Source organism: Pituophis catenifer, unplaced genomic scaffold (assembly GCF_029215685.1).
Source record: "Pituophis catenifer annectens isolate HBS135680 unplaced genomic scaffold, rPitCat1.0.hap2 SCAF_13, whole genome shotgun sequence".
Taxonomy (NCBI): domain Eukaryota; kingdom Metazoa; phylum Chordata; class Lepidosauria; order Squamata; family Colubridae; genus Pituophis; species Pituophis catenifer.
Window position 1 is genome coordinate 1486321 of NW_027256893.1, and position 26758 is coordinate 1513078.

The window sequence follows — 26758 nt, forward strand, 5'->3', positions numbered from 1 at the left end:
TCTGATGTACAGCAGCTTTATTAAAAGGGGGGAGGGGGAGGGAAGGAAGGCAGAGACCGGCGGCTTCACGGAGGGCTGGCTGAAGCCCAGCAGCTGCACAAGAGGCAGGTTGTCCACAACCTCTGGGGGGGGGGGGGAGGAGAGGGAGGAGAACCTGCCAGGCTGGAAGAGGCTTCTGAGCTTGGCTTCCCAAATGGGAGAGGCAGTTTTCTCAGCAGCCACACAACTACCACGTGTCTCTTTCGGCGGCTTTGCTGTTCCACTGATTCATTTGAGAAAACGTGTCACAGGATGGATGGACTGCAGAAGGCATTTGATGGCTGCAGCTGTGCAGGTCGCCCTGTTCCCCAGAATGCTTCTCCCCACTTGGGGTTCTGAAGGGACAATCAGACGGTGCAGCTGGGGAGGCACCCTGGCATCAACCTGGCACAGGACAGGTGTGCAGCTAGTAAAGCTCATTGGTTGAGCAGCCGATTGCCACTTTCCCCTGCCCTCTGCTTTCAGATGGGGGGGAGACACACATGAGAAGATTCAGGGGTCCATCATACAAGTGTTCACAACATAAAGGAGGGCTTGCAGTGCGAATATTGGGGGTCAGTTTTGCAACTTCTGTCCTACTTAATGTATGTGATGTTCCATTTCTGTGGACGTTCTGCCACATACTTTAGAGCAACTATCTCTACCGGAACTGAAGCAGCACTAAAAATAATTTTTGAATAGGAGAAAGAATATTTCCTTGGTGAGATGAGCAGCTGAGAAAAACTAACATGGGCAAGTTGTCTTTTTTAAGCGCCACAGCATAGGCCAACTTTGCAAAGCTTTTTACCCCAGGAGGAAGGCTTTCCACGCAAGCATCCCATCCTGGACACATACGAGGGTTTCTCAAAGACCCCAAAGGAAAGAAAGGCAATTTAATGTGTTATGGTTATTCAGAATTAAACCTGTCAGTGAATAGTTTAAAATACTGTGCTAACTGCTTTCTATTGGGAAATTGGTGTGTGTGTGTGTGTGTGTGTGTGCTTAGATTCCTGTCATAGGATTGACGAGAACTTTTTCTAGCAAGAAAAAAAGCCACTCTTCCTTGAGAGCTTGCGTTGAATCCCTGGGCGCAGAGTTTGGGAGAAGGATGTCCACTCCAAGCAAGCAGACTGAACAGGGCGCACTTGAAATTAGGCTGGCTATTTATGGGAGCTGTAGTCCTGGGGAAGGCTACCCTCGCAGAGACCAAGAGTCTCCTAGCCCAGCTCAGAGGATGCCGGAGTGTTTGCACACAAGACCGGAAGTCACCTCAGGCGATGAAGGGTGGGGCATGACACACAGCCAAGTGACAGATGGTGAAAAGCAAGGGAAATGCTTTTGCTACGCACTGCTGCTCCTCCTACTCTTCCCCCCAGCCTAGCCAGAGTACGAAGCCATCCAGACAATCCTCCCTGTTCACTTGGACACCTGGTGGATGGCATGAGCCAGGTAAGCCACGTTGCTCGAGGTGAGACCTGCAACGGAGATGCGGCCATCCTTGGTCATGTAGACGGAGAATTCTTTGGTTAACCGTTCCACCTGGAAAACAGAAGGTTCAGTTCAGGGGGAGGCCTTCCCAAGGCCCACCCTGAAAGCCCAGCAATTGTGTCTCCCAAGGAGCCTGGCTGGCTGGCCAAGCAGCAGAGACACCCCCCCCACCCCCCACCCGCTTCCTTCTTTGCTGCAACAAAGGCAGCACCAACATGGGAGGGGAAATCCCTCAGTTATCCTGCGGTTTTCTGGGCATCACCAGCTACATTCACTATTTTAATTTTTCACTAATTTTTATGCTATACTACAGCAGAAGTTATTTCAATACAACATAATCGAAACTAAAAGCCCAGGTGATTCCCAACACCCAAGATTGAGGGGACTTCAGCAAGTTCAAGGAGCATAGCAAGACCATGACCAGGAGGAGGGGGGGGCTCTGTCCTCTGGAGCCTCTGGCCAGCAGGCCAGACACAAAGTTCTCAGTGATTTGACAGGACTGAACCTGGCTCAGAAGCTGATAGGCAACCTGCACAGTTGTTTCAACTGTGAGAAACGCAAACGGGTGTCATTATCTTCTAAGCTTGAACTACATACACACACAAACCTCAGCCTGTACCGTAATAGACTTGATCGAGTCTTGAAAACCAGAGAGGACAGTATACACCTTTTCTTTTAATGTTTTAAAAGAAGAGAGTCTAGACTCTACAGCAATAGAGAGCCAGTTTGCTGCAGTGCTTAAGGTGCCGACCCAAAAATCTGGAGGCTGTGAATTCTAGTCCCACCTTAGCTATGAAAGCCAGCTGGGTGATGCTGGGCCTGTCACCAAGAGACGGTGAGTTTTAGTCCAGCCTTAGAGGCATGTAAGTTTACTGACTGACTTTGGGTTAGTCACTCTTTCTCAGCCCAACCCACCTCATAGGGCGGTTTTGAAGAAAATAAGGAGTGCTGGAAATGTTTGCCGCTTTGAATTATACATATGTGAAAGTAATAAAGGCAGGATATGAATGAATGAATGAGAGAGAAAGAAAGAAAGGGAGAGAAAGAAAGTTGGGCAGCCTCTTAATTTACAAGCCTAAGATCCCCGTTGTAGCCCCTTCATGAAAGCATCTGGGGCTGAGTAGAGATGAAAATAAGGCTCCCCCCTAAAGCAGGGGAGGCAAGCTTCTCGGAAGCCCCCCAGGGTCGGGCTGCTAAATAAAGGGGGCAAAAGGTGAACAGAGCCCAACTAGGGTCAAGGCAGACAAAAGGCTCTGGACGCCCAGCCCACCCCCTTCTTACCTGTTCCGGCTTCAGTCCCGTGAAGCAAAACATGCCGATCTGATCCGTGATGTGCTGCCAGTTATGAGAAGAACCTTCCTTCTTCAGATTGGCCACCAGTTGGGTGCGCATGCCGATAATGCGGTCGGCCATTCCCTTCACCTCTGCTAGCCTGCCCAGAGAAGCCAGAAAGGGTGCTCAGCAGCAGGGAGAGCAGGCCCACCACTACCACCCAGGCCCTCCCCGTCCTGCTCTCCGTGACCCCATCTCAGAACCCAGAGGGAGAAGCAAGCTGACTTGGAAAGAGGCCTGATTTCAAGTGGAGGCATTTCCATTAAGGACAGAATACTTGGCCCTCAATTCAGAGTCGGACTGCTCTGCTTTCCCAGGGTGAAGGAGATTCAAAAGGCATCTATGTCACTTGACAAGGTCACCCCCACCTCTGGCCCATCCTGGCACTCCCTTCAAAACCTCTGCAGTTATGCCAGGAGCAGCCCAGCACATGATGCTGCACTAAGACGCTTTGGCCCCAGCAGCATTCAGTCCCGAGAGGATCTCGCCCGAGGTCCACCTACACAAAGGCTTCTGGCTCCAAAGCAGAGCAAAGCCACAGCTAAAGCACAGAAGACAATCCGGCCTCTGCTCTGCCTCCCAGGACCCTTACCATTCCTTTCGCAGATCAGGGCTGTTTAGGATAATGGAAGCTATCCGAGCCCCATTGATGGGGGGGTTGGAATACATGGGACGGATCAGGATCTTGAGCTGGGACTCCACTCTCTTGGCTTCTTCGGAATCCTTGCAAATGACAGTGAAGGCGCCCACACGCTCCCCTAGACAGAGGCCAAGTTGAGTGTGGACCCCTCCTCGCTACAACAGCAACACCACCCAGGCACCCCCCCCCCCTTGCAGCCTCTCTTGCTTCCTTCCCTGGCCCTGTTGACTGGACAAACCCCCGACATAGTCCTATCCTGAAGACCATCATTCTCCGAGTCATTTCTTCAAGATGGAGGGTTCAGCCCTGCCACAGCCATAGAAGAGCTCCAAACCCTTCCTCCCCCCCACCCCCCCAAACAGCAGGAGGCCTGCTGGTGTGTGAACGCACAGAAGTCCAACTCCCTTTCCTGGTCTATTACACACGAGGAGCTAAACCTTCTTGCAAGGAGATGGGAGGACAGGGCAGCTAGGACGGCTCCGGTTCAAGGCCTGGGCTCAAAGGCGCACCTCCCCTGCGTGACCTGCCCAGAGGCTTGGGCACTGCAGCCAAGGCAGAAGCAGGCCCTGCCAGGTGAAAGTCTTGGCCATCTTTTCCCACAGTGACAGCTGCTGGTGCCAGGCCAGCCCCAAGGGAGAGGGGGGAACTTGGTTTAGTTGCATCCTCCATTCTGGGGTGGGGGCAGCATTTACCATGCTGTAGATACCCAGCCAGTTTGGTTATTGTTGGAGGGATTTATTGAGCCCTCCTAGGAACGACCCAATTTAGCAGGTGGAGAAGACCCCAATGTAGCTCTTGACTGGGTGCTGCCATACCCAGAACTGGACCAGATGGCATGAACTGCCCAGCAGGCAAAGCCCCTGCACCCTCTGTGCATCAAGCAGGCTCTTGCTAGCCACCGTTTCTGGGAGCAACCCAAGAGGGAACCCCCCTTCCCTCAGAGGTGGTGTAAAGTCACGGCATCCCCATTTTTCCTGGGGACACCCCAGAAACTCCCCTTTCTAGCCTTTCCTTGAGGTCTTGGGGGGAAGAGAGAAAAGGCTTACCGTAGAGGCCCATGTTCTTGGCGTATGACTGGGAGAGTACAATGTTAATGCCTTGCTCAATGAAGTGACGGACGGCCCATGAATCTCGGTTTATGTCCCCGCTAGCAAAACCCTGATAGGCCATGTCAAAGAAGGTGAAGAGGTTCCTTTTCTGGAAAAGAGTTTCCAAGGGTGGCCGCTGAAGCAGAACACCCAGCTGCCGGCCCTCCATTTGTACAATGGGTAGCTCAATAAGCCACCTGAGGTTTTCATACAAACACCCCCCCAAAACAAAAAACCCCACCCCCCAATGCCCTGAAATGTGTAACACACAAGCATCTGATGCACGCAACTCAATACTGAAAAAAAAAACCAAAAACGCAAGAAGGCTGAAGGTCATTATAGCATTGCCAGCCATGTCCTCATGGTTTCATTACATTTATTAATTAGCAGAATAAGTAACTCAGAGTGGTGTGTAAAATAATAAATGATACATAATAACAATCATCAACGTGAACAAAAGGTGGCCACCTTCACCACACCCACAGTATCAAAGCAAGGTTTCGTGGTGAGGCAGTGGTTAGAATGCAGTATTGCAGGCTAATTCAGCTCACTGCCAGGAGTTCGATCCTGACTGGCTCAAGGTTGACTTGGCCTTCCATCCTTCTGAGGTGGGTAAAACAAGGAGCCAGATGGTTGGGGGCAAGAGGCTGAAACTTAGAGAGTGCTGTAAAGCACTGTGAAGCACATGTACGTCTAAGTGCTATTGCTATTTCCAGAAGAAGGAAACCCATCTCCAGGGCAAGATACTCTTGAAAGCTGAGGCTATCCTCCATCCCCGTGTCATATGGGCAGCACCCCCTAGCAGCCCTTTTGCCGACTCTTTTTGGAGAAGGCAGTCCCTACGGCTGCTACTGGCACACCAGCCACCGCTGGACACAGCTTCCACCTGCAGCTTCAGCAAGATCTCCCTCTTTCCAAATCCCACTGCAACAGCTCTGCCTCTCACAGGCTTACTCTGAGCTTGTTTCTTCCCATTAATTCCTTCACACCTTCCAGCTACAAGCTCAGCACCTCCATAGCAACCCGGACCAGAGTAGCGACACAGGGCATTATTAGCTTATTGATGATCTCTCCCAGGAAAGGCTAAACCGTGAAGGGAGAGAACTGAGACTTGCAATTCCCCCCACTAGAGCCCCAGGTGCTCGACTTTCCCAAACAACCGCCTGGAACCAGGCAGGAGCAGAACTACTCCATCTCCACCTTCCCAGGACCCTAAGACCATCCCCATTCTCAAACATTGCTGAGAAGTCCCAACAAGACAGAGAAGCCTGGTCTGAATCCTGATTGAAAGGGATCCAGACAATCTGCATCCTCAAGGCTCCTCTGCAGCCGATTCCCTACTGTTTTTCAGTCATTTTCCTCCAAACACGGAAGTTGGAGACTGCCCAGAAACTGAGCAACATGCAGAGGAACATGCAGAGGAACACACACCATATAGGCCTGAAGACGGGTAAGTATTTGGACTCCACCACATTCATATCTGGGTCTCTGCGTTACTACTCTAGCTGCCTCTTTACTCCCACCGTTTCTGTAGCTCCACTGAAGATCAGGGAGTTGGATCAGTGACCACCTGGCCCTGGCTTAGCTATTCAGCAATGCAATCAACCAGTCGGGAGTTCTCCAATCAGAGGTCCTTGAAACTTGTTCTGAAAGCACCATATATTGAACAAAACAGCTTGTTTTTCCCCAACAACTTTCCTTCTACACCTTCAGAGGCCGAAAATGTGGCCACTGGACCACAAGTGGGTCAATGGCAAGTCCCACGTGGTCCAGGATGCTCCCATCCCACAGGCTTTTCAACTACCACCGCCCTTCCCCACCCACCCACTTCCCTCCTTCAGCCACTAACAGACCTCTTCTTCTCTGCCTCTTCCTGAAGGGGGAAAAGGATTATGTTTCATAGTTAGCTCTAATAATTCAGAAAAGGCAAATGTTTGCCGTTTCTTGGATAAGATAGAAAAAAAATCCCAAATAACCATCTTATCCCCCCACCCCAAACTAATTTTGTTAGCAGCATGAGCTGCAAACTTTGGTCTCAAGTTCAAAGCATCCTTTTAAAGTTGTACTTTGAAAAAGCTTCCCCTTGTAAAATAAAATATTAAGAACAATGTGAAAAATAGATATAAATGTAAAAGAAAAGCCATTTTTAGGTACAAAAAGAAAATTAAATTGTAAAGTAAAAATCAAGACGCCCTGCCCTTTGCTTGAGTGTGACCCTCCAGTCTCTGAGAGCGGCTACTACATTCTCACAGATATGGCCAGCCAACTACATCTTTAAAAAAACCCAAATCCCAACATAATTAGAACCAAATGAAACATCCGTTTCCCCTACATCCTACAGGGCCCAAAGGAGCACAGCCAAACCCCATAAGGGCTGAAGGGAGACTCCTGCCTGGGCCCAGCACTCACCTTCACCGCTACCGCCAGCTCCTTCCATTGCTCTGGACGAGGGTCCACTCCAGTGGGGTTGTGAGCGCAGGCATGGAACAGAATAATGCTCCTTTCTGGAATTTTCTTTAAAAAAAAAAAAAAAAGAGGATGCAGGGATAAGGCATGGATCACAATCCCCTTAAATAAAAAGTCATTTCCCCCATCACAAAACATGGCAAACCCCTCTTCTCATTGTTGTACTTTCCTGCATCGGATAAAAGAGCCCCTGCCTACGGAACGAGCCTTCCACGCATCATCTTGGCTTTTTTAAAAGTGGCTACAGACTTCAGCTTCAATCAGCCTTGCCTCACACTGGGGCTTTCTGGGCTACATTTTTCCGCACGTGTGATCCTCCCACCATATCATTACACCATTAGTGTAAACTTACAGAAATGTCTTCCAAAGCTCCAGTGAAGTCGAAGCCGCACGTTTTGGGGTCATAGTAACGATAGCTTTGTAGCTGCATTCCGGCATCTCTGAAAATGGGGGTGTGATTCCCCCAGGAAGGCTTGGGGAGGAACACGTCACGGCTGGAGGTGAAGAATCGTTGCTAAACAGGAAGAAAGGGGAGGCAGCTGAGTTGGAGCTTGTAGATGGCTCAACGAGCCCTATTCTCTACATTTAAAGATTTTAAATGAGCACTCACCAAGAAGTTAGCGCCAACCCTTAAAGACCCAGTTCCAGAAATTGTCTGTACCGTAACATACTGAAAGGATGCAGAGAAGGCACATGAGAAATCCAGATACCAACAAGGAAAAAGAGAGATTGTTGTAGCTTAGAAAATACTGAGCTGCTCTTTAATTTTGCAGCCAAAAACTTTAAAGAAGCAGGAAATTGGAGCCCAAAATCCACTTTCCCCCAGAGCTAACAGTTACAAATTTGGAGAAAGGAAGTCCCAGAAAAATCCACAGGGCCACAAGTTTTATACCTCTGCTGTGAGGGTAGTCACACTCAACCAACTGAAAAAAACCATTGCAATTTTCAACTGCAGTGATACTTTTGTGATACTAGAGAGCAGCAACTGAGCAGAGCGAAGCTAGTCACAACGAAATTTGAGGCCAGACAGCCCCTTGCCTGGCATTATTTAATTTGTGCAATGGGTGGGATTGCAAGATTTCAGTGGGGAATGTGAAAATTGAAACCACTCTTGAGATACAAGCAGCTAAGTGTTAATCTCCTAGTTGGGTTCCCAACTTACCTAAGGAAGACGTTTATTTAGGGCTAATTCTACTACTTGCACATTATGTGATTAAATTAACTATGCTTCTTTGGGATAGCCACAGTATATCTTCTTCTGGACAGTCACTGTGAGCATGTTTTGAGGAGAGATCAAGAGATCACATTAAACTGTAGGATTGATCCGTAGTGGCACATCCAAGCCAAACATCAAGAAAATGTGGAGTTTCCGTGTTTTCACACAAAACTGCATTTACATGTCCCACATATTACCTTCCAACAAATGGAATAAAAGGAGATGGTTCACCTGCTGAAACACTGCCTCTCTGGGACCCAGAATCTCCAAGTGTTTTCAAAAGATGCATTGTCAGCATTGTGGGTTATACAGTTACTTTCACCTTTTCCAACAGAGCAATTGGAGGTGACTGATTTCAAAGGCTCAGCTAAAGCCTCTCCAGAAGTCAACTCTTCATCCACAAACGATCCAAATCTTGCACAGCAAAGACAGCTTCTGATATAAGAACCTCTGTCTGAATGCACTTGATAAATATTTCATTTGGCTCCTTACCCGGCCACTTTGTATAACCTCATTTGTTTCTCCCAAAGCCAGTTCAGCTGATGCCTTGTTGAAGTCTGCTAGCCCAGATATTGGCAAATATTCCTTGTCCATCTTCTTAGCAGCTATCTGGGCTTCTGCCTAGACCATAAAGATATTCAATTTACTTATTGATTTCTCCCGCCTGTAAATTGGAAATATTCACCCAATACTGTTCCTAGATTACTATTCTAAATAATGCAGGGTTTCAACAGGAAGGAGAAGGAAGTTTGTAGGATTATGAATATGGTGTAAAGAAAGAATTAGTCAAATAGTTGAGAGCTTGAACAGTAATCACTTTTCTAGCTCAGGTGCGTTTTGCTACAGCCATTACTCATTCCCTTGGCTAGGCTTGCCTTCAAGTGGCCAATACTTACCTACCTGTGGTTACTTTCCTGACATTTTCGGTGCAGAAAAGGCAAACACCTAAATTCAGATTGTCCTGCCCCCTTCTTACATCTGTAAATTTGTTCTCTGAACTGTCTTTGTTAATCTTGTTAATCTTTTCTGAGAGAGCAAGATCCCTCAGAAAAGATGAACTGTCACTTATTTAATGCCAAGCCCGCATCCCATGGATAGTTCACTCATTTACATTTACATTTTGGCTACTGCAACATACAAACACCAAACCCTGGTGCTGCTTCAGCAGTTTCTTAATAGGCAGATTGTCCATTTAATCAAGCCATTCCTCCACTCTCATTCGGGCTTCTGCAGCTCTTCAGTCAGAGAGTTCCTGCTGCTAAAAGACGCGGGCAAGATGGAGCCAGCCAGCCACTCGGCGTCTCTGGATTGGATCCCATCAGTAAAGGCTACAATCCTCACCCATCATGCCCCCTTCAGCCATTCCACAGGCAGGAGAGGGAGGGAGGGAGAGTTTGAGAGAAGCTGCAGCTGCTCCCAGGTCCTCAAACTTCCCTCTGGGCCCCATCAGAGCTGCTGGCCGGTCTATGGGCAACGGGGCCAAGGCAGAGGCCGTCCAAAGGCAGCCTGACCCAACCGCCCCACCGAAGCCCCCGGGGTGGGGGGATCCGAGAGGAGGCCGCTTACTTTGCGGACGCAGGTCAAGACGTGGGGCTTCCCGTGGTCGTCCCGGTAAGCCCCGACTCCCAGGTTCATCTTCTTGGCGCTGCCGTCCCTCTTGAAGGCCTCCGTCACCCCCAGGATCGGGTCGGGGGGGCCCATCTCCACGTGAGCCCACCAGGAGCTGCAGCGTCCAGGAACGGGAGGTCAGCCGCGCAGGGGCCGCCGCCGGAGGAAGCCCAGCTCTCGCCCCCCCGGCCCCGTCCAGGCTCGCGCGGGGCAAAGAGGTTGCAGGGAGGGGCCCGCCGCCTTCCCCCAGGGCCGCCCCCGCCCGAACACCAGGGGGGCGAAGGCCGAGAACGGCCTCCGGAAGCGCCGCTTAAGGCGGGAACCAGGCCGACTCTCGCCGCCATGGGGCGCCGCAGAAGCGGGGCGAGGCTGGGCCGCGACGCGCTAGACCGGAGCGGCGGGACCCCCGTCGGGCGAGAAACCCCGCTCGCTTCCCCCCCCCGCCCGCGCGCCTCCGCTCCAAGGGCACCGAGGCCGCCCGCGAGGCCGCCAATCGGAGACCGGCCAGGCGCTCCCGCCCCCCGAGCCGCCCAATCACGGGCGCCCTCCTCGCCGCGATCCCGCGACGGGGTCCGCCGAAGGACAAAAAGGGGTCGCCCGGCTTCGCCTCTCGGCCGCGTTCCCAGGTGCCGACGCCGTTACCTGGCTCGGACCGCGAGGGCGGCCACGCGGGGAGGCAGGAGCGAGCGGCCACCGGACCACAGGAGCGCCATGGCAGCGGAGCGGGCGAAGGGATCCTGCGGACCTGCTGCTTCCCGGAGTCGGAAGGGGCGGGGCTTAAACTCCTCGGGCGGAAGTCTCGCGGTCACCGGGTCCTTTCGAGGCGCTTCTCGACGTCCCGCGCATGCGCCGTTCATTGCGCTGCCGTCGCGCTTTGCCGGCGGGGACGGGCTCTGTCTCAGCGGGGGATGCTGAGGCCGACGGCGGGCCCGGTGCGGCCGGGTCAAAGAGAGCCCGCGTGGCCGCCGGAGGGCCGAAGCCCGGAAGCGGCCCCGCTTCTCCAGGAAGCCCGCGGTCGGCAACGACTGGCGGAGCAAAGCCCACCTCAAGGGAAGCCCGACCCCTCGGGAGAGCGCAGGCAGGAGGATGGTCTCTTGGGCCTTACGAGGCTTCCGTCGGGGCTCCCGCCGTCAGGTTTGTGGAAACCAACTAGGGAGCCCGTCTTCGCCACTGGAGAGGCTGCACGCAGGTCCCGCTCTAGGGAAGGGATTTCTTTCGCTAAGCGCCCCGTTGAGGTCCTTCGTACGCTGCGCTCCCTTCCTACTCGGAAGACGACCCATCGGCCTTAATGGCCTCAAGCTGGTTGAGAAAACGACATGGCGGCAATAGCTGAGAATACGGGACCTTTTCCAGATGGAACCCAAACTAGGTTGGCTGCCTTTGTTGATCAGCTGGAGCGGCCCCACGAAAGGACCGTCCACCAGCCTCGGATCGTTCTGATCACGGTGTCCCTCTGGAGTCTGGACCGTCCGTGAAGGTTGGGATTGGGGAGCAGTGCACTGTGGTGGCCCTCCTGGCTGAATAGGCGATTCTGGCAGGTGGCTGGGGAGGGAGGGGGGCTCCTCAGGCTCTCCGGTGTGGGGTGCCACCATGCTTGACATCTGCCAAGGTGAGATTGATTGATTGATTGATTGATTGATTGATTATATTTCTATACCGCCTTTCTCCCGTAGGACTCAAGGCGGTGTACAGTCAAGAAAAATATAGACACACAAACATCATAAAATTGCTAATTAAAATTATTACTTAGTTTGGTCAATTAAAGAAAACCCAGAATTAGATCACATTTAAAAAATCATTCACATGTTTGTATGTTTAGCCCCGCCTCTTGGAACATCAGGGTCTTGAGGGCACGGCGGAAAGCACAGAGATCAGGGATATTACGTATCTCTGGGGGCAGTTCATTCCAAAGGGTTGGAGCCCCCACAGAGAAGGCCCTCCCCCTGGGAGTCGCCAGTCAACATAATTTGACTGACGGTACCCTGAGTAGTCCCTCCCTGTGAGAACAAACTGGTCGGTGGGAGGCTATTGGTGTCAAAAGACGGTCTCGTAGGTACCCAGGTCCTAAGCCATGGAGCGCTTTAAAGGTGATAAATAACACCTTGAATCGCACCCGGAAGACCACCGGGAGCCAGTGCAGCTCGCGTAGGAGAGGTGTTACATGGGCATAACGAGCTGCACCCTTAATCACCCGTGCGGCTACGTTCTGGACCAGTTGGAGCCTCCGGGTGCTTTTCAAGGGGAGCCCCATGTGGAGAGCATTACCGTAGTCCATACGGGAGGTAACTAGGGCATGAGTGACCGTGTGCAAGGCGTCCCAATCCAGAAAGGGACGCAACTGGCGGATCAGGTGAACCTGATAAAAGGCACCCCTGGTCACGGCCGTCAAATGATCTTCTAAAGATAACCGTGAATCCAGGAGGACACCCAAGTTGCGGGCCCTCTCTGTGGGGAGTAAGATCTCATCCCCTATTGTCAGTGATGGTACCAGCTGACTATACCGGGATGCCGGAAGCCACAGCCACTCGGTCTTGGAGGGGTTGAGTCTGAGCTTGTTTCTCCCCATCCAGATCCGCACGGCCTCCAGGCAACGGGACATCACAGCAAGGGCATCATTGGGGTGGTCTGGGGTGGAGATGTATAGCTGGGTGTCATCAGCATACTGATGAACACTCACCCCAAAACCACGGATGATCTCGCCTAGCGGTTTTACATAAATGTTGAACAGAAGGGGTGAGAGGACTGACCCTTGCGGCACTCCACAAATAAGGTGCCTCGAGGTCGACCTCTGCCCCCCTGCCAACACAAACTGTGAACGGTCAGAGAGGAAAGAGGAGAACCACTGAAGCACAGTGCCCCCTATTCCTAACCCCTCCAGCTGGTGCAATAAGATACCATGGTCGATGGTATCAAAAGCCGCTGAGAGATCTAATAGGACCAGGATAGAGGAGCAACCTCTGTCCCGAGCCCTCCAGAGATCATCCACCAACACGACCAATGCCGTTTCCGTGCTGTATCGTGACCTGAAGCCCGACTGGATCCAGATAGACAACTTCATCCAGGTATCAGGGTAGTTGTTGCGCCACCACACTCTCAACAACCTTTGCAACAAAGCGAAGATTGGAGACTAGACGATAATTTGATAATATAGCCGGGTCCAGGGAAGGCTTCTTGAGGAGGGGCTTCACAACCGCCTCTTTCAAGGCGGCGGGAAAAACACCCTCACTCAGAGAAGCATTTATAATCCCCTGGAGCCAGCCTCGTGTAACCTCCCGGGAGGCCAGTACCAACCAGGAGGGACACGGGTCCAATAAACGTGGCAGCGTTAAGCTTGCCCAGAATCCTGTCCACGTCCTCAGGAGCCACAGAGTCAAACTCTTCCCAGATAACGCTCTCAAGACCTGCCCCTGTCTCCTCCCCTGGATCTACCCAATCCAGGCCTTCCCGAATCTGAGCGACTTTATCATGCAGGAATTGTACAAAATCCTCAGCTCGACCCTTTAAGGGATCTTCCCGTACCCCCACCTGAAATAGGGAGCGGGTCACCCTAAACAGCGCGGCTGGGCGGTTCTCTGCAGATGCAATAAGAGCGGAGAAGTAGCTAGACTTCGCCGCTCTTATCGCCACTAGGTAGGTCTTAATATAAGATCTCACCTGTGTTCGGTCAGATTCAGATCGGCTTGTCCTCCAATCGCTCTCCAGGCGTCTTTTCCGACGCTTCATCTCTCTCAGCTCCTCGGAAAACCAAGGCGCTAGACGAGATCGGCATCGGGTCAGAGGCCGCAAAGGCACGACGCGATCCAAGGCCGCAGTAGCCGCCCTGTCCCAGGCGACCACCAGGTCCTCAGTCGAGTCGTGAGCCAGAGTCTCAGGAAATGGCCCCAGCTCCATCAGGAACCTTTCAGGGTCCATCAGGCGCCTGGGACGGAACCATTTGGTTGGTTCCATCTCCCTGCGGTGGGTGGAAGTGACTTGAAAGTCCATGTGAAGGAGAGAATGATCAGACCATGACAAGGGCTTGATGTCTATATCCCCTATTCTTAGATCATTCAGAGACAAAAATCAAGTCCAGAGTGTGATTCCCCAAGAGGGTGGGGCCTTGAACTACCTGGGTCAGGTCCATGGCCGTCATGGAAGCCATGAACTCCCGAGCCATCTCCGACATCTCACCAGCGGATGGCAGGTTAAAATCCCCCATAACAATAAGTCTGGGGGTTTCCACCGCTACCCCGGCTATAATGTCGAGCAGCTCAGGCAGGACCGCTGTTACGTGGCAGGGAGCCAGGTACGCAATCAGTAGGCCCATCTGAATCCCGCGACCCCACTTCACAAGGAGGGACTCGCATCCGGCTATCTGAGGAACAGTGGCCTCCCTCGGGCAAAGACTTTCTCTAATGATTGCTGCCACTCCCCCACCCCTTCCCTGAGTCCTTGGCTGATGGAATGCACGGAAACCTGGCGGGCACATTTCCACAAGGGGAACTCCTCCCTCCTGGCCTAACCAGGTCTCCGTAATCCCTGCCAGGTCAGCACCCCCCTCTGAAATAAGATCATGAATGAGGGGGGCTTTATTTACCACTGACCTGGCATTACATAACATCAGCCGTAGACCCAGGGTCTGAGACTCTGAACAACCCGGGAAACGAGCAGTGCTTTGGGGGTCGGAGTGAGCAATCGCTCGTAAACAACGAGTGTGCACTCCCGAAACATAATATGGCCCCCTGCAGCCGTCATATCTGCCCCTCCCACTTACTATACTAATGCCCATCGCTTCATCCCCCTGCATCCTTGTCAGATTTCTGTCCCCATCCTCCCCACCGTGATCATCAGACCCATTACCCCTTTCAGTGGATTTATGGATCCCCCCAGATCCATTCCCACAATCCCTCCCAGAACCCCTTAAAATAGAACTTAAAGATTTATCTAAAAACCCCCAAAGCCGTCGGTTTTTTGCAAGCCACCTCTCAGGGTTCCAAAACCCGTCCTCAAGGGCGGCCCTTGATAACTGAGAGGGCCAGACATGCGAGAGGGGGGAATCTCGCAGTGCAAGGAGCTCCGCAGTTGAATACATCAAAGATAGGAGCGAGTTGAAGGAGATGAAGGATCATTTTCTTCTAAGAGTGTTAGAGATGGTTAAGACAGGTAATTTAAAATAAGGGAGGAAATAGATGTTAAAGGGAGACCGGTATGTTACAAATGTCAATACATCGGAACATCATCGCCCTCTCACGACGATGGGAAGTCTTGTGGTTGTAGTAAGTCCATCCAAAGGAGGTGGGGGTAGAGGTCTCAAAGGGTCGTCCTCTCACAGCGACCAAAGCATTTGAAACAAACAAAGAGAAGGTGGTCTATCTCCCCATAATCCAAGACTCTCGATGTCTGTATCTCCTCCAGTCCTGATACCAGCGATGGCCGAGGATTAGATCAAAAAAGTAAGAGCCACTGGACAAAGAATTTAGGGTTAAATAATCAGGGTAATCTTGGGGGAATAGGTGGTAAATAAAGCTGCAGATCGATCTAAGATTGCAAGTTAACGCTGAGTGGTCGTAATAGACCTAGATCTGATAAAGGAGAGAGGGACAGTTGAGGGGGAGAGTAAGTCATCATCTCCAGTTTGTAATCCTCAGTCCCTATCCATCACCTTGCTCAGGCTACTTAGTTCAATTAGTTTAGTAAGTCCTCAGAGTTTCAAGAAAGAGGAGTGCAACAGATCCCTAGAGGTTGAAGGGATCCTAACATTTATAGCCTTTGCAGCATTGCCCTCTCCTCTATTAACAACGAGGGCTTCCTTGCAGCCTCCTGGTGTTGCCGTCGCTGCCATTAGCGCCATTCCCCTCGCCATTGTGGTAACCCCCCTTGCCGTAGACATCATCGCCGCTGTTGCTACATGCAGCGCCTATTAGCCCAGGCATCATCATCAACACCCTATCCGGAGTCGCTGTTGCCACCGTCTCGCCAACCATTTCATCAGCTGTATTAGACTCAGTGGTTGACCCGGTCGTGACAGCCAGGCTTTGATGTTGACATCCTCCCCACCGCCCTCAGTCTTTTTACCGACAAACAGCTGATCTTCGGGCTCGCCTCAGGTTTTATCCTTGGGCTCCATCCACAGCTCTATTGAGCCGAAAATACCTCAGCTTGCTGGGAGGGGGGTCTGTGGATGGTTAATTGACCCCCACACTCTTGAAAATGTCGAAACATCTCCCTCCTAGCCTCGGGGTTTCAGCTCTGAGCTGCCATTTTGTTTTTGAGATGAGGATTCCTCAATCCTTTGATACCAAGGAATGCATCTCTACTTCGGGCAATTTTCTGGATGGGCATCTGGAGGCTGTTAGGACCTGGGTGGGGAGAAATAGACTTGAGACTGAATCACAGCACGACAGAAGAGCAGTGTATTTGGAAGTCTGTTGATTCAATTACAATCTTAGCTTTGGTCCTAGACATGATGGTGCCAAGAAATGATCTCTTCCCAAGGACTTCATGTAAACAGGAGAGAATTAGGGTAGAATTACATAATTCTAGAATCAAAATGCAGTTCTAAGTAACTTGCATCACCACAAGGTTTCCACAAGGTCTCTAGTTTCAGTAATTTCCAGAAAACTTTGGGGTAACCTCACTTCAAATGGGGCTGTTCCAAAATACACAGAAAAGCACCATTCTCTGGCCTCATATTGATCTCATAGAAAAGGATGGCAGATGGCGACTGTTGGCAGTTTCTCCAACACCAATGAGTTGGATCAATGAATTCTGCTTGGAGATGGTGACCCTGAACATCCCAAGTCCCTAGGTGAAGTTTGTGAACTGAGAGAGAAAAGGGCCATCTGGGGATGTGAATCCGGAGTATGCGGGCTCTGCAGGAACAGCCTTTTGGCTCTTCTTTCAAGTCTACTCTTGTTTATTTCTCAAAAAAGTAAGCTTTTACAATGACGGATATCGGTGTTAATAGTAAGACAAATAGAAATAAAAATAAATTATGCAAAAAAAAAAAGTTCCATTCCCCACTATCCTGTCAGAGCTGAAGAAGCTTCTTGGATGACAAGCGAAACATCTTCAAAGAAAAAACAAAGTCCAGCTGCCTCCTGAAAAAGCACCTTTGGAACAAACATGACCTAGATGACAGAGAATATCTAGAGACTTTTAGAAAAAAGGGTAAATTTATAAATGCTCTAGAGAATATCTGATGCTACTTCATTGTATCGTCTTTCTTGTTTGCTTTTAGCTCTGATTCCCCCCCCTTTTTTTTATCCTCCCTACGCTATAATAGTTTGTATCTTTGTTTTTAAATCTTTTAATAAAATCACACACCCCAGCTGTTCTGGTGTTAAGATTTCAGAATGGCTGGGAGGGAAACAGGAAGCATTATTGCTATTTTGAATACCTCTCAGCTTCTTAACAGCCCTGCTGGAGCAGCCCTGAAGAAAATACTTGGTAGAAACAATTTAGTCACAAAAGAACCAGGTGAAAAAAATGCAGTCTTCCTCTTGGTGGCCACCAGAGCAAGTCTGCCCAGTTGTTTTTTTTAATGTGGACAGATGTGTCCCTTTCCAAACGGAACTCTAAGCTGCAGCCCCTCACCTTTTTCCTAATTGGCTACAGAGATTTGGAAATTGGGCTGATGCTGGAGACAGACTTGGCTGGGGGCCAGTTTCCTATTTATTTGTGGTTAGGATACATTCTGGAGAAGCCAAATGGTGCAAGGACTTCGCCTCTGGGCTATGGGTCTGGCTCTGAGGGCCATCAACCCCAGTGTGTCCCATGAGACCCCAAATCAAAGTCAGCACTTGGCATTGTGAAGATCTGCCAGACCTGGTCAAATCTGAGAAGCTACAGCAGCACAAAATAGAGCAGCTGGTCCAGGCCCAGCCCAAAAGATTTTGGGAAGCCCAGCAGATGAAGCCCAGCAGTTGGCTACTTCTGTCCATGGAGGGTGTGCATGTGCTGATGCAATGTCTTCTCAAAAACACACAAACAAAACAGCCCCCAGGGCAGCCACAAAGACCTTAACCATCCTGTCCTCTGCAGGGCTGAGAGCCAACACTCAGTTATCCCCCACAAATGGCCAGTGCAGGGTAAGCCATCTGAAGCGAGGGGGAAAGGAAGCTCCGGGTTATTGGCAGATGGCAGGCTGGGCATTGAGGGCCAAATCTGCCAGAGATCCATACTCCAAAACATACATGGAGCAGAACAAAACTAAATGAGATCTAAGCTCACTTCATGAATGGAATGTAGGACAACTAGCAGGACTGTCCTGTCAGTGGGAGGAGGGACTATTTTGGGTCTTCTAAACGTGGTACAAACCGGCCCAAGCCAGTCCAGGTCAGTGGGATTCATGGCTAAGTAGGCATGCATAACATCAATACTGAACTCTCTTAATCCTGTTTAATCATATTGGTGTGATTTAATTAATTCTGCATGCCCAGACGTCATGTTTTGAACTATAATCCAGGTTTTAAAAAGGGCTGAGCTGTTTTACAACTACAGAGATCCCCCATTGATTCGAGTTTGCAGGTCAAGTATCGACTTCATGGTGCCCGGCCCAGGCCTTCCTCAGCTGGATCCAAGCGGGCAGATGTGGCAAGGTGTGCAGAAACACTTGGGGGGGGCTTGGACTGGGGGGCTGCTATGAAGAGCCCTCTGCATGTGAGGAAGAGGAGTAGTTTGCAGAATTCCTGCCACCTTTTTAGAGCAGCCTGTGGGGGGATCGTAGGTCAGTCCTCCTGCTACTGGCGATGCACAAGCAGTTTCAGCCATAATAAGCCACCCAGATTCCGCTTTTGTGTTTAAAAGTTGGGGCTGTGTTGAGTGTTACTGGCAGTTTAAATAAGCCCTCCCCCGTCCCCCCAAGCAAGACTGAGACCCTTGGGGCTCCCCAAAGTAGCAAGTTTCTAGGCTGAATTCCACCATAGAGCAGTTTGGGAGAATTTGTAAGGGGGCCCAGCATGTCCCATCCAAAAGCAAATGGGGGGGACGATGACAATATTCCCCCTCCCCACAATGAGGCACCCCCCCCCACCTAGCCTTTTGAAAATAAATGGCTCTGCCTTTTCACTGGGGTGGAGGGTTGTCACGGAGGAGCTGCAGCGTAGGGCTGGCTAGTGCCCACAAAGCCCTCCTGCTTTTTCATAAATTTTACTGTCAAATTTTAACTATCCTTGCTTCCAATTAAAATTTTTACATTGTTTTTCAAAATTTGGTACATCCATCGATCTTTGAGGGAAAAAGAGATGCTGTCAGAGAAACACCCCCCTTCCCCCAGTATGTACATGAAATCTGTAGGCAAAGGAGGCCTCTGACTTCCAAGCCTTCACGGGAAGCTCAGAAATACTGTATAGGTGTATTATCTATTTATGAAACAATATTTATCTGTACACTTTTCAACCTCCAGCACTCCTTAGTGGAGGAGATCATCCAGTCCTTCACTGGACAAGACAAGGGCTGGAACACAAGTGAGGCTCAAGCAGGGCTGAAACCCCCCATCGTTCTGCTCCTCTGGCTGCCGTCTCCCTAGTGCCCGTTCAGCTCCTTGCCCTTCTTCTTCTTGGCCTTGGCCTTGAGGCAGCTTCTCCCACCTGGCTCTTCTCTGTAGCAGCCTGTTTTGCTTCTTTTGTGTTTCTTGACTTGCGATGAGGGCTGTGGGTCAGGGCAGCCACTGGGGGCCATCCCTGGTCCATCCTTCTGGACAGAACTAGCGAAGAAAGCCTTTTCCTGCTCTTCTAGCCGGGCGAGCTTTGCCCTCATCGTGATGCCGTGCCGAGCGCCCCTGGAGAAGCAGCAAAAGGGAGACGTGAGGCCACTCAAGCTGCCAGAGTGCGGAGCCCACCAGCCCTGCCTGGCAATAACACAGGAGGGGCCAGAATTAAGGAAGGCTCGTCTCCACCGAAGAGCCACAGGGGCAGGGGGACTGAGCTGTCCTCTCTCGCCCATTTTGTGAGGGAACTTCAGTGGAGGAACTGAAGTAGCCAGGCCAGCATGACAGCCAACCCCACTGGGCAAAACCCACCCACGAGAAAGCCTGTGTCACTAGGACAGAGGCCTGCTCCATCTGTTCAGAGGGTTTGCCTTGTTGCACCGCAACCCATACAGCATCAGTTACAGGGATTTGGCACTTGGTCTTCCCCCGAAAGCTGTGCCTAGCCCCCCACCCCCCACTTGCTCCTCACTTGTGGACTGTTCTTCCCCCACAGGCCTGGAACAACTCCTGGTCAGTCAGCCTGCAAAAGACAGAAGGGGGGGAACCAACTTGGTCAGCATCTGCCTGGCTGGGATGGGGTGGGACAGGAGCCGGGTTTCTCCAGGCCCCTCCTCCGCCTCACCTCCTTGCCATGGAGAGGTCCGGTTTCTCCTCCTGGTCTGCAGAGGACACGGGGTTCATGGGCTCCTCTGTGCCAGATATCAGGGTGGCTGCCTGCAAGGAGGGCAAATCCGGCCAGTCTCTGGCACTGCCCAGGAAAGCTCCAACCCGAGGATCTCCCGTTGCTCCACCACAGCCCCCGTTACCTTCACAAAGCGGCCGTAGAGCATGTTCCCCTCCTGGGCTCGGCATGGCTTTGTCCTTGTGACTGGCCCCTCTCGCTCAGAGGTTTTTCTCACTTGGACCCCATCCTGGGGGAGGAATGGAGGTTCAGAGGTTGGGGGGGGGGCTACGCCCAAACAAGCCTTCCACGTCCTGTCACTTGTGAAAAGGGCTGGAGGTTATTTACCTGCAAAGATGATACTGGTGGAAACCCCAAGGACTTTTGTACACACATTGGCTTGCTGCACAGAAAACAACTGTACACACAGGTCAACAAACGAGACAGCTGTGTTCAACTGCTATGTGTTACCTTCAGCTCAATAAGTCCATTTTCACTCAACAACCAAAGCTTGCAGTCTATGCAGGGGCTTCTGTGTGTGCTGCAGTCATAAAGTATCTGACTTCATGTTGATCTTACTGACCTTTACCTGGGCCCCCAGGGGGACACTCATCGCTGGAGGTGGCTAACAGGATAAGAAGACCTCATCCCCGTCCCGTCCAGCCCTTTGCTCTCTTAGTTTGGTTTTATTATAGTTCTTAATAATATGTTAACATTGTGCTCTCTTAACCTGTTAACTATTTTTACTTGTTTCATAACCTGTAAGCAGCCCAGAGTCACCTTGTAGGGAGATGGGCAGCAAAGAAAACATGAATAGATAAATTCATAAACCTTTGGGTGCTGATCCCTCTCTCACATTAGACTTGTTGACACAGGATCACTCCATGGCTTCAGATCTACAGCTTCAGTGGCAAACTGCCAAACCAAAGCTACCACTATGCCAAGCCCAGCTCGTGCCCCCTTACCTGCTCAGCTTCTACTGTAATGTTGGCAGCAGACGAGTTGAACAGATGGTCCCACCAGTGGTAGGTGAACTCCTCAGCCGAGTCATGCCCCACCTGGGTCAGGAGGAGGCAGGGTCACAGATCTGGCCTACAAGCTTCACATGCTCCCAAGTCATTAAGAACCTTAAAACAAGAAAGTAACTGTCCACCACCCACCAGATTCTCAAATGTGCCTCCAGATTGTCCCCACCCATCTAACCAAGAGTTCCATGCTAAGCCTAATTCTCTGCAGACTTCATGTAAAATCTGGACTATGGCCCGGTAGGCAAGTGCAGAAGCATTTTACAACTGAAGAATATGAAACTAGTGATCCTCAAGGCTGGACTGTGCTTATTTGGGTATTCCTGGCAGGCAAGAATGTGCTTAGGAGTAGACTAAGTGAGCCCTGAGTGCTACCGTAGGACAAAAGATCAGCTTTGCTCAAAAGAGGCGATGGCGGTTTCGTTGCCTCTCTAGGTGGCGATCCCCCCTCCCTCCACTCAAAGTCTGACCCTTCCTTACCCCAGCTGTGTTGCATTTTATTTTGACTTTTAGGGCTTCAGTGATCCCATTTTCTTGTTTCCCAAGTCCTTTACCTAAAATAAAAGAAAAAACATTCCTTTCTCCTTTTCATTAAGAAACACATTGAAGCGGCGGTGAAATCCACTTACCTTCGCTACCGGTTCGGGAACGGGAACGCGCGCCACTTCTGCGCATGCGCAGAACCTTCTGTGAATGCACAGATGACAAAAAACTGGGACGCAATGATGACCCAGCGGGTGGGCGAAGCCTCCTGCCACCAGCGCTACCGGTTCGGCGAGCCAGATATAACCAGGGGGGGTGGATTTCAGTGCTGCATTGAAGTTAAGGACAAAACGGCAGCTCCTCCTTCAAGGAACCAACTTGGAGTATGATTTCTGAGCTAGACCTACAATTGACGGTGGTCCTCAACTTTCAACCATAATTGGGACGGGCATTTCCATTGCTATCTGAGGCGAGTTGTGCCTGATTCTATGATTTTTTTTGCTGCAGTTACTAAGTGAATCATAGGTTGCTAAGTGAAATCAGCTTCCCTACTGCTTGTTGGAAGCTGGCTGGGTGATCCCTTCATAAATACACAGCAGTTGCCAAGTGCCTGAATTCTGATCAAATGACCCCTGCAGTGGTAGGAAGTGTGAGGACTGATATGAAGTCAATATTCTCTTCATTATTTGCATCAGAATTATCCTAGCTAGGATGAACAACATCAGGCAGATTGGATGACGGGAACAGTTAATCCTTAGGTCCAAAAAGGGGGGTTTGTTTGAACCATATTTAATGAATGAAAATCCAGACATTTGCACCTGATATGCCATAACAGACAATGGGTTCTTGGTACTTTCCTATGGCTTTGGGCTCTTCCAATTCAGCAAGATTTGCAGGAGTAAATTATATGGAAAGCAGTAATCCAGGAAATCATTTAATTTATCCTTAGATCCTTATTTACTTGACTATTACATTTGTATCAGGCTTTTCCATATTATATGGCAAATCTGGCCCAGAATTTCTATAAACCATGGAAAAGTATGACACTCGTTAAATTTAGAGATACTCCACAAGGAACACAGAATTTAGAAACTTTTTTTAAATTCTAATTTTCTGTCTTTAAAGTTCACGAACATGTAAACAACCACTATTAATTCCATTTGGTTTATTACTGTCTAAGAGACGTGCTTAGATGGCTCCATTGCTGAGCTGGCTATTTTTATTCCCTCTTCATTAGGGTTTGTATCTTTTTTTAAATATTTTCTGTTAATGTAATTTTTATATTCTTATAACTATAGCTTAATATGTGGTTTTTATAACTGTAGTTTTAAATGTGGTTTTACTCATTTGTTGGGGAAGTACAAACGGCGCACGAGGTCTCAAAACCATGACCGTATTTGTAGACCTAATTGCAGCTTATAAGAGTTTGGAAGGATATGTTTTTATACAAACTGTGCCATATTATCCCCTGCAAAAATCTCTATTGTTTAATTAATAATTTGCTGAGTGATGGGTCGTTTCCGTTAACAATAGGGGACAACGTAAGTAAGGTAAGAAGATTAAACAACGGCCTCCCACCAGGCTCTAAAAGGCACCTACACTATTCAATTTAAATTTATCTGAGAGGCCAGTGACAAGGAGATGCAAATTTGGATACGCTGATGATTTGGCCATAGCAGTACAAGAAAAACATGGAGGTGGCAAAACTCTTCACTGACTGGAGGCTCACTCCTAGCACCAGCAAAACAGTAACTACATGCTGCCACTTTAACAACAAACTAGCATATAAAGCCCCGAAGGTCTACTTACACAACTTACTCCTCTATAATCCCCATCCGAAGTACCTTGGAGTAACATTGGACCAGATTCTCTCCTATAAGATACACCTAGAGAATACGGCGGCAAAAATCAAGACATACTGTACTTCGGAAACTATGTGGAACTAAATGGGGAGTTTCAACTGCCACCCTCAGGTCATAGGCACTTGGGTTGGTCTACTCCACGGCAGAATACTATGCCCTGGTACAGCTTAACAGCTGCTATATTAGTAAATTAGATGCCAGACTCAACGACACCATGAGGATTATAAGCAAATATATTAAAACCACTGCGATTTGCTGGCTTTGTGTTCTGAACCATATAGCACTAGCACTGCCAGCTTTACAAAGGCTAGGAAGAGAATACAGAAAAATTATGAACAACCCACTCCTCTACCGGTGCTGACCTTCCTCATTTATCATCCGGAAGACTCTAACCCAGAAAGTCCTTGTACAATATCTGCCCAGCAACTTCAACATTGATTCCCAATGGAAAGCCAAACACCCAGACATAGGAAGACATATAAATGACCCCACAAAAAAGATGCCAGGCTTTGAACTACCTTGTCAGCAATGGACAATCCTGAATGGGATTCACACCTCCCATGGTGTCTGCTGGGGCTCTTTGTATAAATGGGGCCTGGTAGCCTCCCCTCAGTCTGATTGCGTCAAACTGTAGATCACATCGTGACTGGCTGAAAGCTGAGGGCATCTACCTGTCCAGTATCTGATTTTTTAATATAAATGATGCTGCGCTTCAATGGTTAGATGGCTTAGACCAGTGATGGCTAACCTTTTTGCTATCGTGTGCCAAAAACGGGGGGAGCGCGGAGGGGTGTCACACACGTGTGCCCACATCCATAATTTTGTGCGCCCCCCCCATGCTCCCTCTGCTTCTGGCACGCGATGGCATGGTGGGCCCAGTAGGCCCATTTTTCGTTCTCTCCAGGTTCCAGAGCCTTTCTAGGCTCATTTTTGCCCTCCCCAGCCCCTTCAGAGGCCCTCTGGAGGCCGGAAACAGTGTGTTTCCTGACTTCTGGTGGGCCCAGGTCTGAAAATCAACTGGCTGGCACACGCATGCGTGCCGGAGCTGAGCTCACGTGCCCACCAATATGGCTCCACATACCACCTGTGGCACCCGTGCCATAGGTTCGCCATCATGGGCCTAGACATTGGTATTTGAAAATAGACCTTTTTAACATTTATATTTTATTGTGTTTACTAACCTAGGTGAAATGTTAATATATATTTCTAGCCCATGTATGATATGCCATATGCTAAATAATGGCTCATGTGGTTAAAACGCTGAGTTGACAATCAGCAAGCCCATATTCAAGCCCCAAGTGTTACTGTGTGAGGTGGTGAGCTTCCGTCATTTGCTCCAGCTCACCTAAACGTTTGAAAGCATGCAAATGCAAGTAGATAAATAGGTACCACTTCAGTGGGAAGGTAACAGCATTCTGTGCGCCTCAAGTGTATATTCACAACTATAGAAAATGTCAGTGTTGACTCTCTAGGCTAAAAATGGAGATGAGCACTACTGCCTAGAGTTGTACACAACTGGACAGGGGGAACTTTTACCTTTGAATAGGTGGGCTCATAAATGGGGACATGAAAGGAGCCCCCAACTGGGTGTCCCCTGGGCAACGGTGATGTTCCTAGCTAATCCTTTCAATCTGGAAGCATCTTGGTGCTAAATGTGCCAAGCACATTCAGCGCCAAGTGACTCATTTGTTGGGTGTTTCCCAGAGTTGCTTTTGGTGAGACGGGCAGCTATATACATTTGATTAATAAAGAAAATAAACAAAGTTTCTGCTCTACTTAAGTGCGTAGAGGCAAACTTAGAACAGGTGAAGCCCTGCACCTTTTTTCCATCCATGCTTCTTCAACTGCTCCTTTGCAAATTCCAGCCCTTTGCTTGTTGTCGTCAGTGCCATCTTCTTCTTTTTCTTCTTCTCCTCTTTCAGCAAATCACACATGATTGAGCTGGATAAGCACCCAATGAAATTCCCTAGTTCTAAAGCAGATCAATCCTCATTCTGCCTCCATGATCACCAGCTGTTAGAAAGAAACACATCCGGTGAGGAAAAAACACTCAAGTTCTAGAGCTGTAATATGCAGCCACAGATGATGGGATCTTAAATCAGAAAGCCTAAACAACATACAGTCTCTTTATTCCAAGACTGTAACGGCAACACCAGGGATTGGGCTTTGCTTTAAGTCAATGTGCACAATTACAGAAAACAGCACATCCTCCCTTCCCTCCTGTAGAAGCCAGAGGCTGATGCTTCCTGGTTTCAAGAAAAGTTGTCCTGTACAAATCTTGGGGGGGGAGATCTGCATTTTGCCTATTGCTCCGTTCCCAACAAAGCAAACGGCAGGAATGAGCCGGCGGTCTCCCGTTACCCTCTTTCAGATACAAACCGCCCCCGCCCAATTAATTTTTTTGCTGAGCTTCAGGCAGCCGGCAGGCTTATTCCAGGGGTCTCCAACCTTGGCAGCTTTAAGTCTTGTGGGCTTCAACTCCTCAGAGAGTTCTGGGAGGAATTCAGGGCGTTTAGTCCCCAAGTCTTAAAGTTGCCAAGGTTGGAGGCGCCGCTTATTCTACGGCTCCGATTTTCCTCTGCCGCTTTCCGGCCCAGCTGCTGCACTCCATCAGCCCCCGCGATGGGACGCCGAGACGGCTCCGCCCAGAAGGCGCCGCTTCCCTGCTCCGAGGGCCTCCTTTGCCTTGACTGCCCCTGTTTTGAGGCCGGAGGTTCCACGGGGGGCCTGGGGCGCATCTGCAGCGCAGGCGGGATCCTGCCATGGATGCCAGGCGACCGTCCTTCCCAGCCAGCAAGCGGCCTGTGGCGGCGCGTGGGGGTCGGAGTCCCGCCCGGCCCGGCCCGCCGCCCGCCCCAGCCGGCCCCGGAGCCCAAAGGCGGCTCTCGCGGCTTACCCTCGCTCGCTCTCCCTGCGCCCGAGGCTTCCGGGAAGGGGCTTGCGGGGCCGCCTTCTGATTGGAACGTCACAGGGATGCAGCCGGAAGCGAGTCTTCGGATTGGCTGGAAGGACTAGAAGGCGCGATAGTCCCTAAAGAAATCTTCTCATTGGCCAGACACGTTGCCCATCATCGGAATCTTCAGCACGCCCGAAATAAGCCCGCCCGGTGGATTCACGTAAGAGGAAATACGGCTTGGGATTGGCTGGTGGGACTCGGGGACGCCTGATGTCCCGAACGGC

At 50.3% G+C, this 26758-nt stretch overlaps 2 protein-coding genes and 1 long non-coding RNA gene across 3 annotated transcripts; 1 reads left to right on the plus strand and 2 right to left on the minus strand.

The window, feature by feature from the left end:
• GOT2 (glutamic-oxaloacetic transaminase 2) lies at positions 1-10713 on the minus strand. The gene is made up of 10 exons (XM_070953221.1): positions 10499-10713; positions 9815-9971; positions 8741-8869; positions 7643-7702; positions 7385-7546; positions 6976-7080; positions 4525-4675; positions 3431-3596; positions 2788-2938; positions 1-1557 (listed from the first exon to the last, which is right to left on the minus strand). The coding sequence occupies exons 1-10, from the start codon at positions 10711-10713 to the stop codon at positions 1435-1437; spliced, it is 1419 nt and encodes a 472-aa protein (XP_070809322.1). The 3' UTR covers positions 1-1434.
• Positions 10505-11598, plus strand: LOC139323755 (uncharacterized). Its single transcript, XR_011601011.1, has 2 exons — positions 10505-11333; positions 11530-11598. It is a non-coding gene; the product is annotated as an uncharacterized lncRNA (long non-coding RNA).
• Positions 11599-19178: 7580 nt separating this feature from the next.
• Positions 19179-26529, minus strand: LOC139323666 (G patch domain-containing protein 4). The gene is made up of 8 exons (XM_070953103.1): positions 26475-26529; positions 25398-25591; positions 21714-21787; positions 21174-21266; positions 20354-20458; positions 20170-20261; positions 20017-20067; positions 19179-19616 (listed from the first exon to the last, which is right to left on the minus strand). Exons 2-8 carry the CDS (start codon positions 25510-25512, stop codon positions 19361-19363), a joined length of 786 nt encoding a protein of 261 aa, XP_070809204.1. The 5' UTR covers positions 25513-25591; positions 26475-26529; the 3' UTR covers positions 19179-19360.
• Between the last annotated feature and the right edge of the window lie 229 nt (positions 26530-26758).

What these genes read in the sequence shown, in the direction of transcription:
- GOT2 (XM_070953221.1), bottom strand. Translation starts at nt 10,713, where the DNA reads ATGAACGGCGCATGCGCGGGACGTCGAGAAGCGCCTCGAAAGGACCCG. An exon ending in AGCTGGCGGTAGCGGTGAAG is followed by an intron (nt 4,676 to 6,975) that starts GTGAGTGCTGGG and finishes ACTCTTTTCCAG; the next exon opens with AAAAGGAACCTCTTCACCTT. An exon ending in CCTGATCTGCGAAAGGAATG is followed by an intron (nt 2,939 to 3,430) that starts GTAAGGGTCCTG and finishes TTCTCTGGGCAG; the next exon opens with GCTAGCAGAGGTGAAGGGAA.
- LOC139323666 (XM_070953103.1), bottom strand. Translation starts at nt 25,512, where the DNA reads ATGTGTGATTTGCTGAAAGAGGAGAAGAAGAAAAAGAAGAAGATGGCA. An exon ending in TAAAATGCAACACAGCTGGG is followed by an intron (nt 21,267 to 21,713) that starts GTAAGGAAGGGT and finishes CTCCTGACCCAG; the next exon opens with GTGGGGCATGACTCGGCTGA. An exon ending in TCTACGGCCGCTTTGTGAAG is followed by an intron (nt 20,262 to 20,353) that starts GTAACGGGGGCT and finishes CCCTCCTTGCAG; the next exon opens with GCAGCCACCCTGATATCTGG.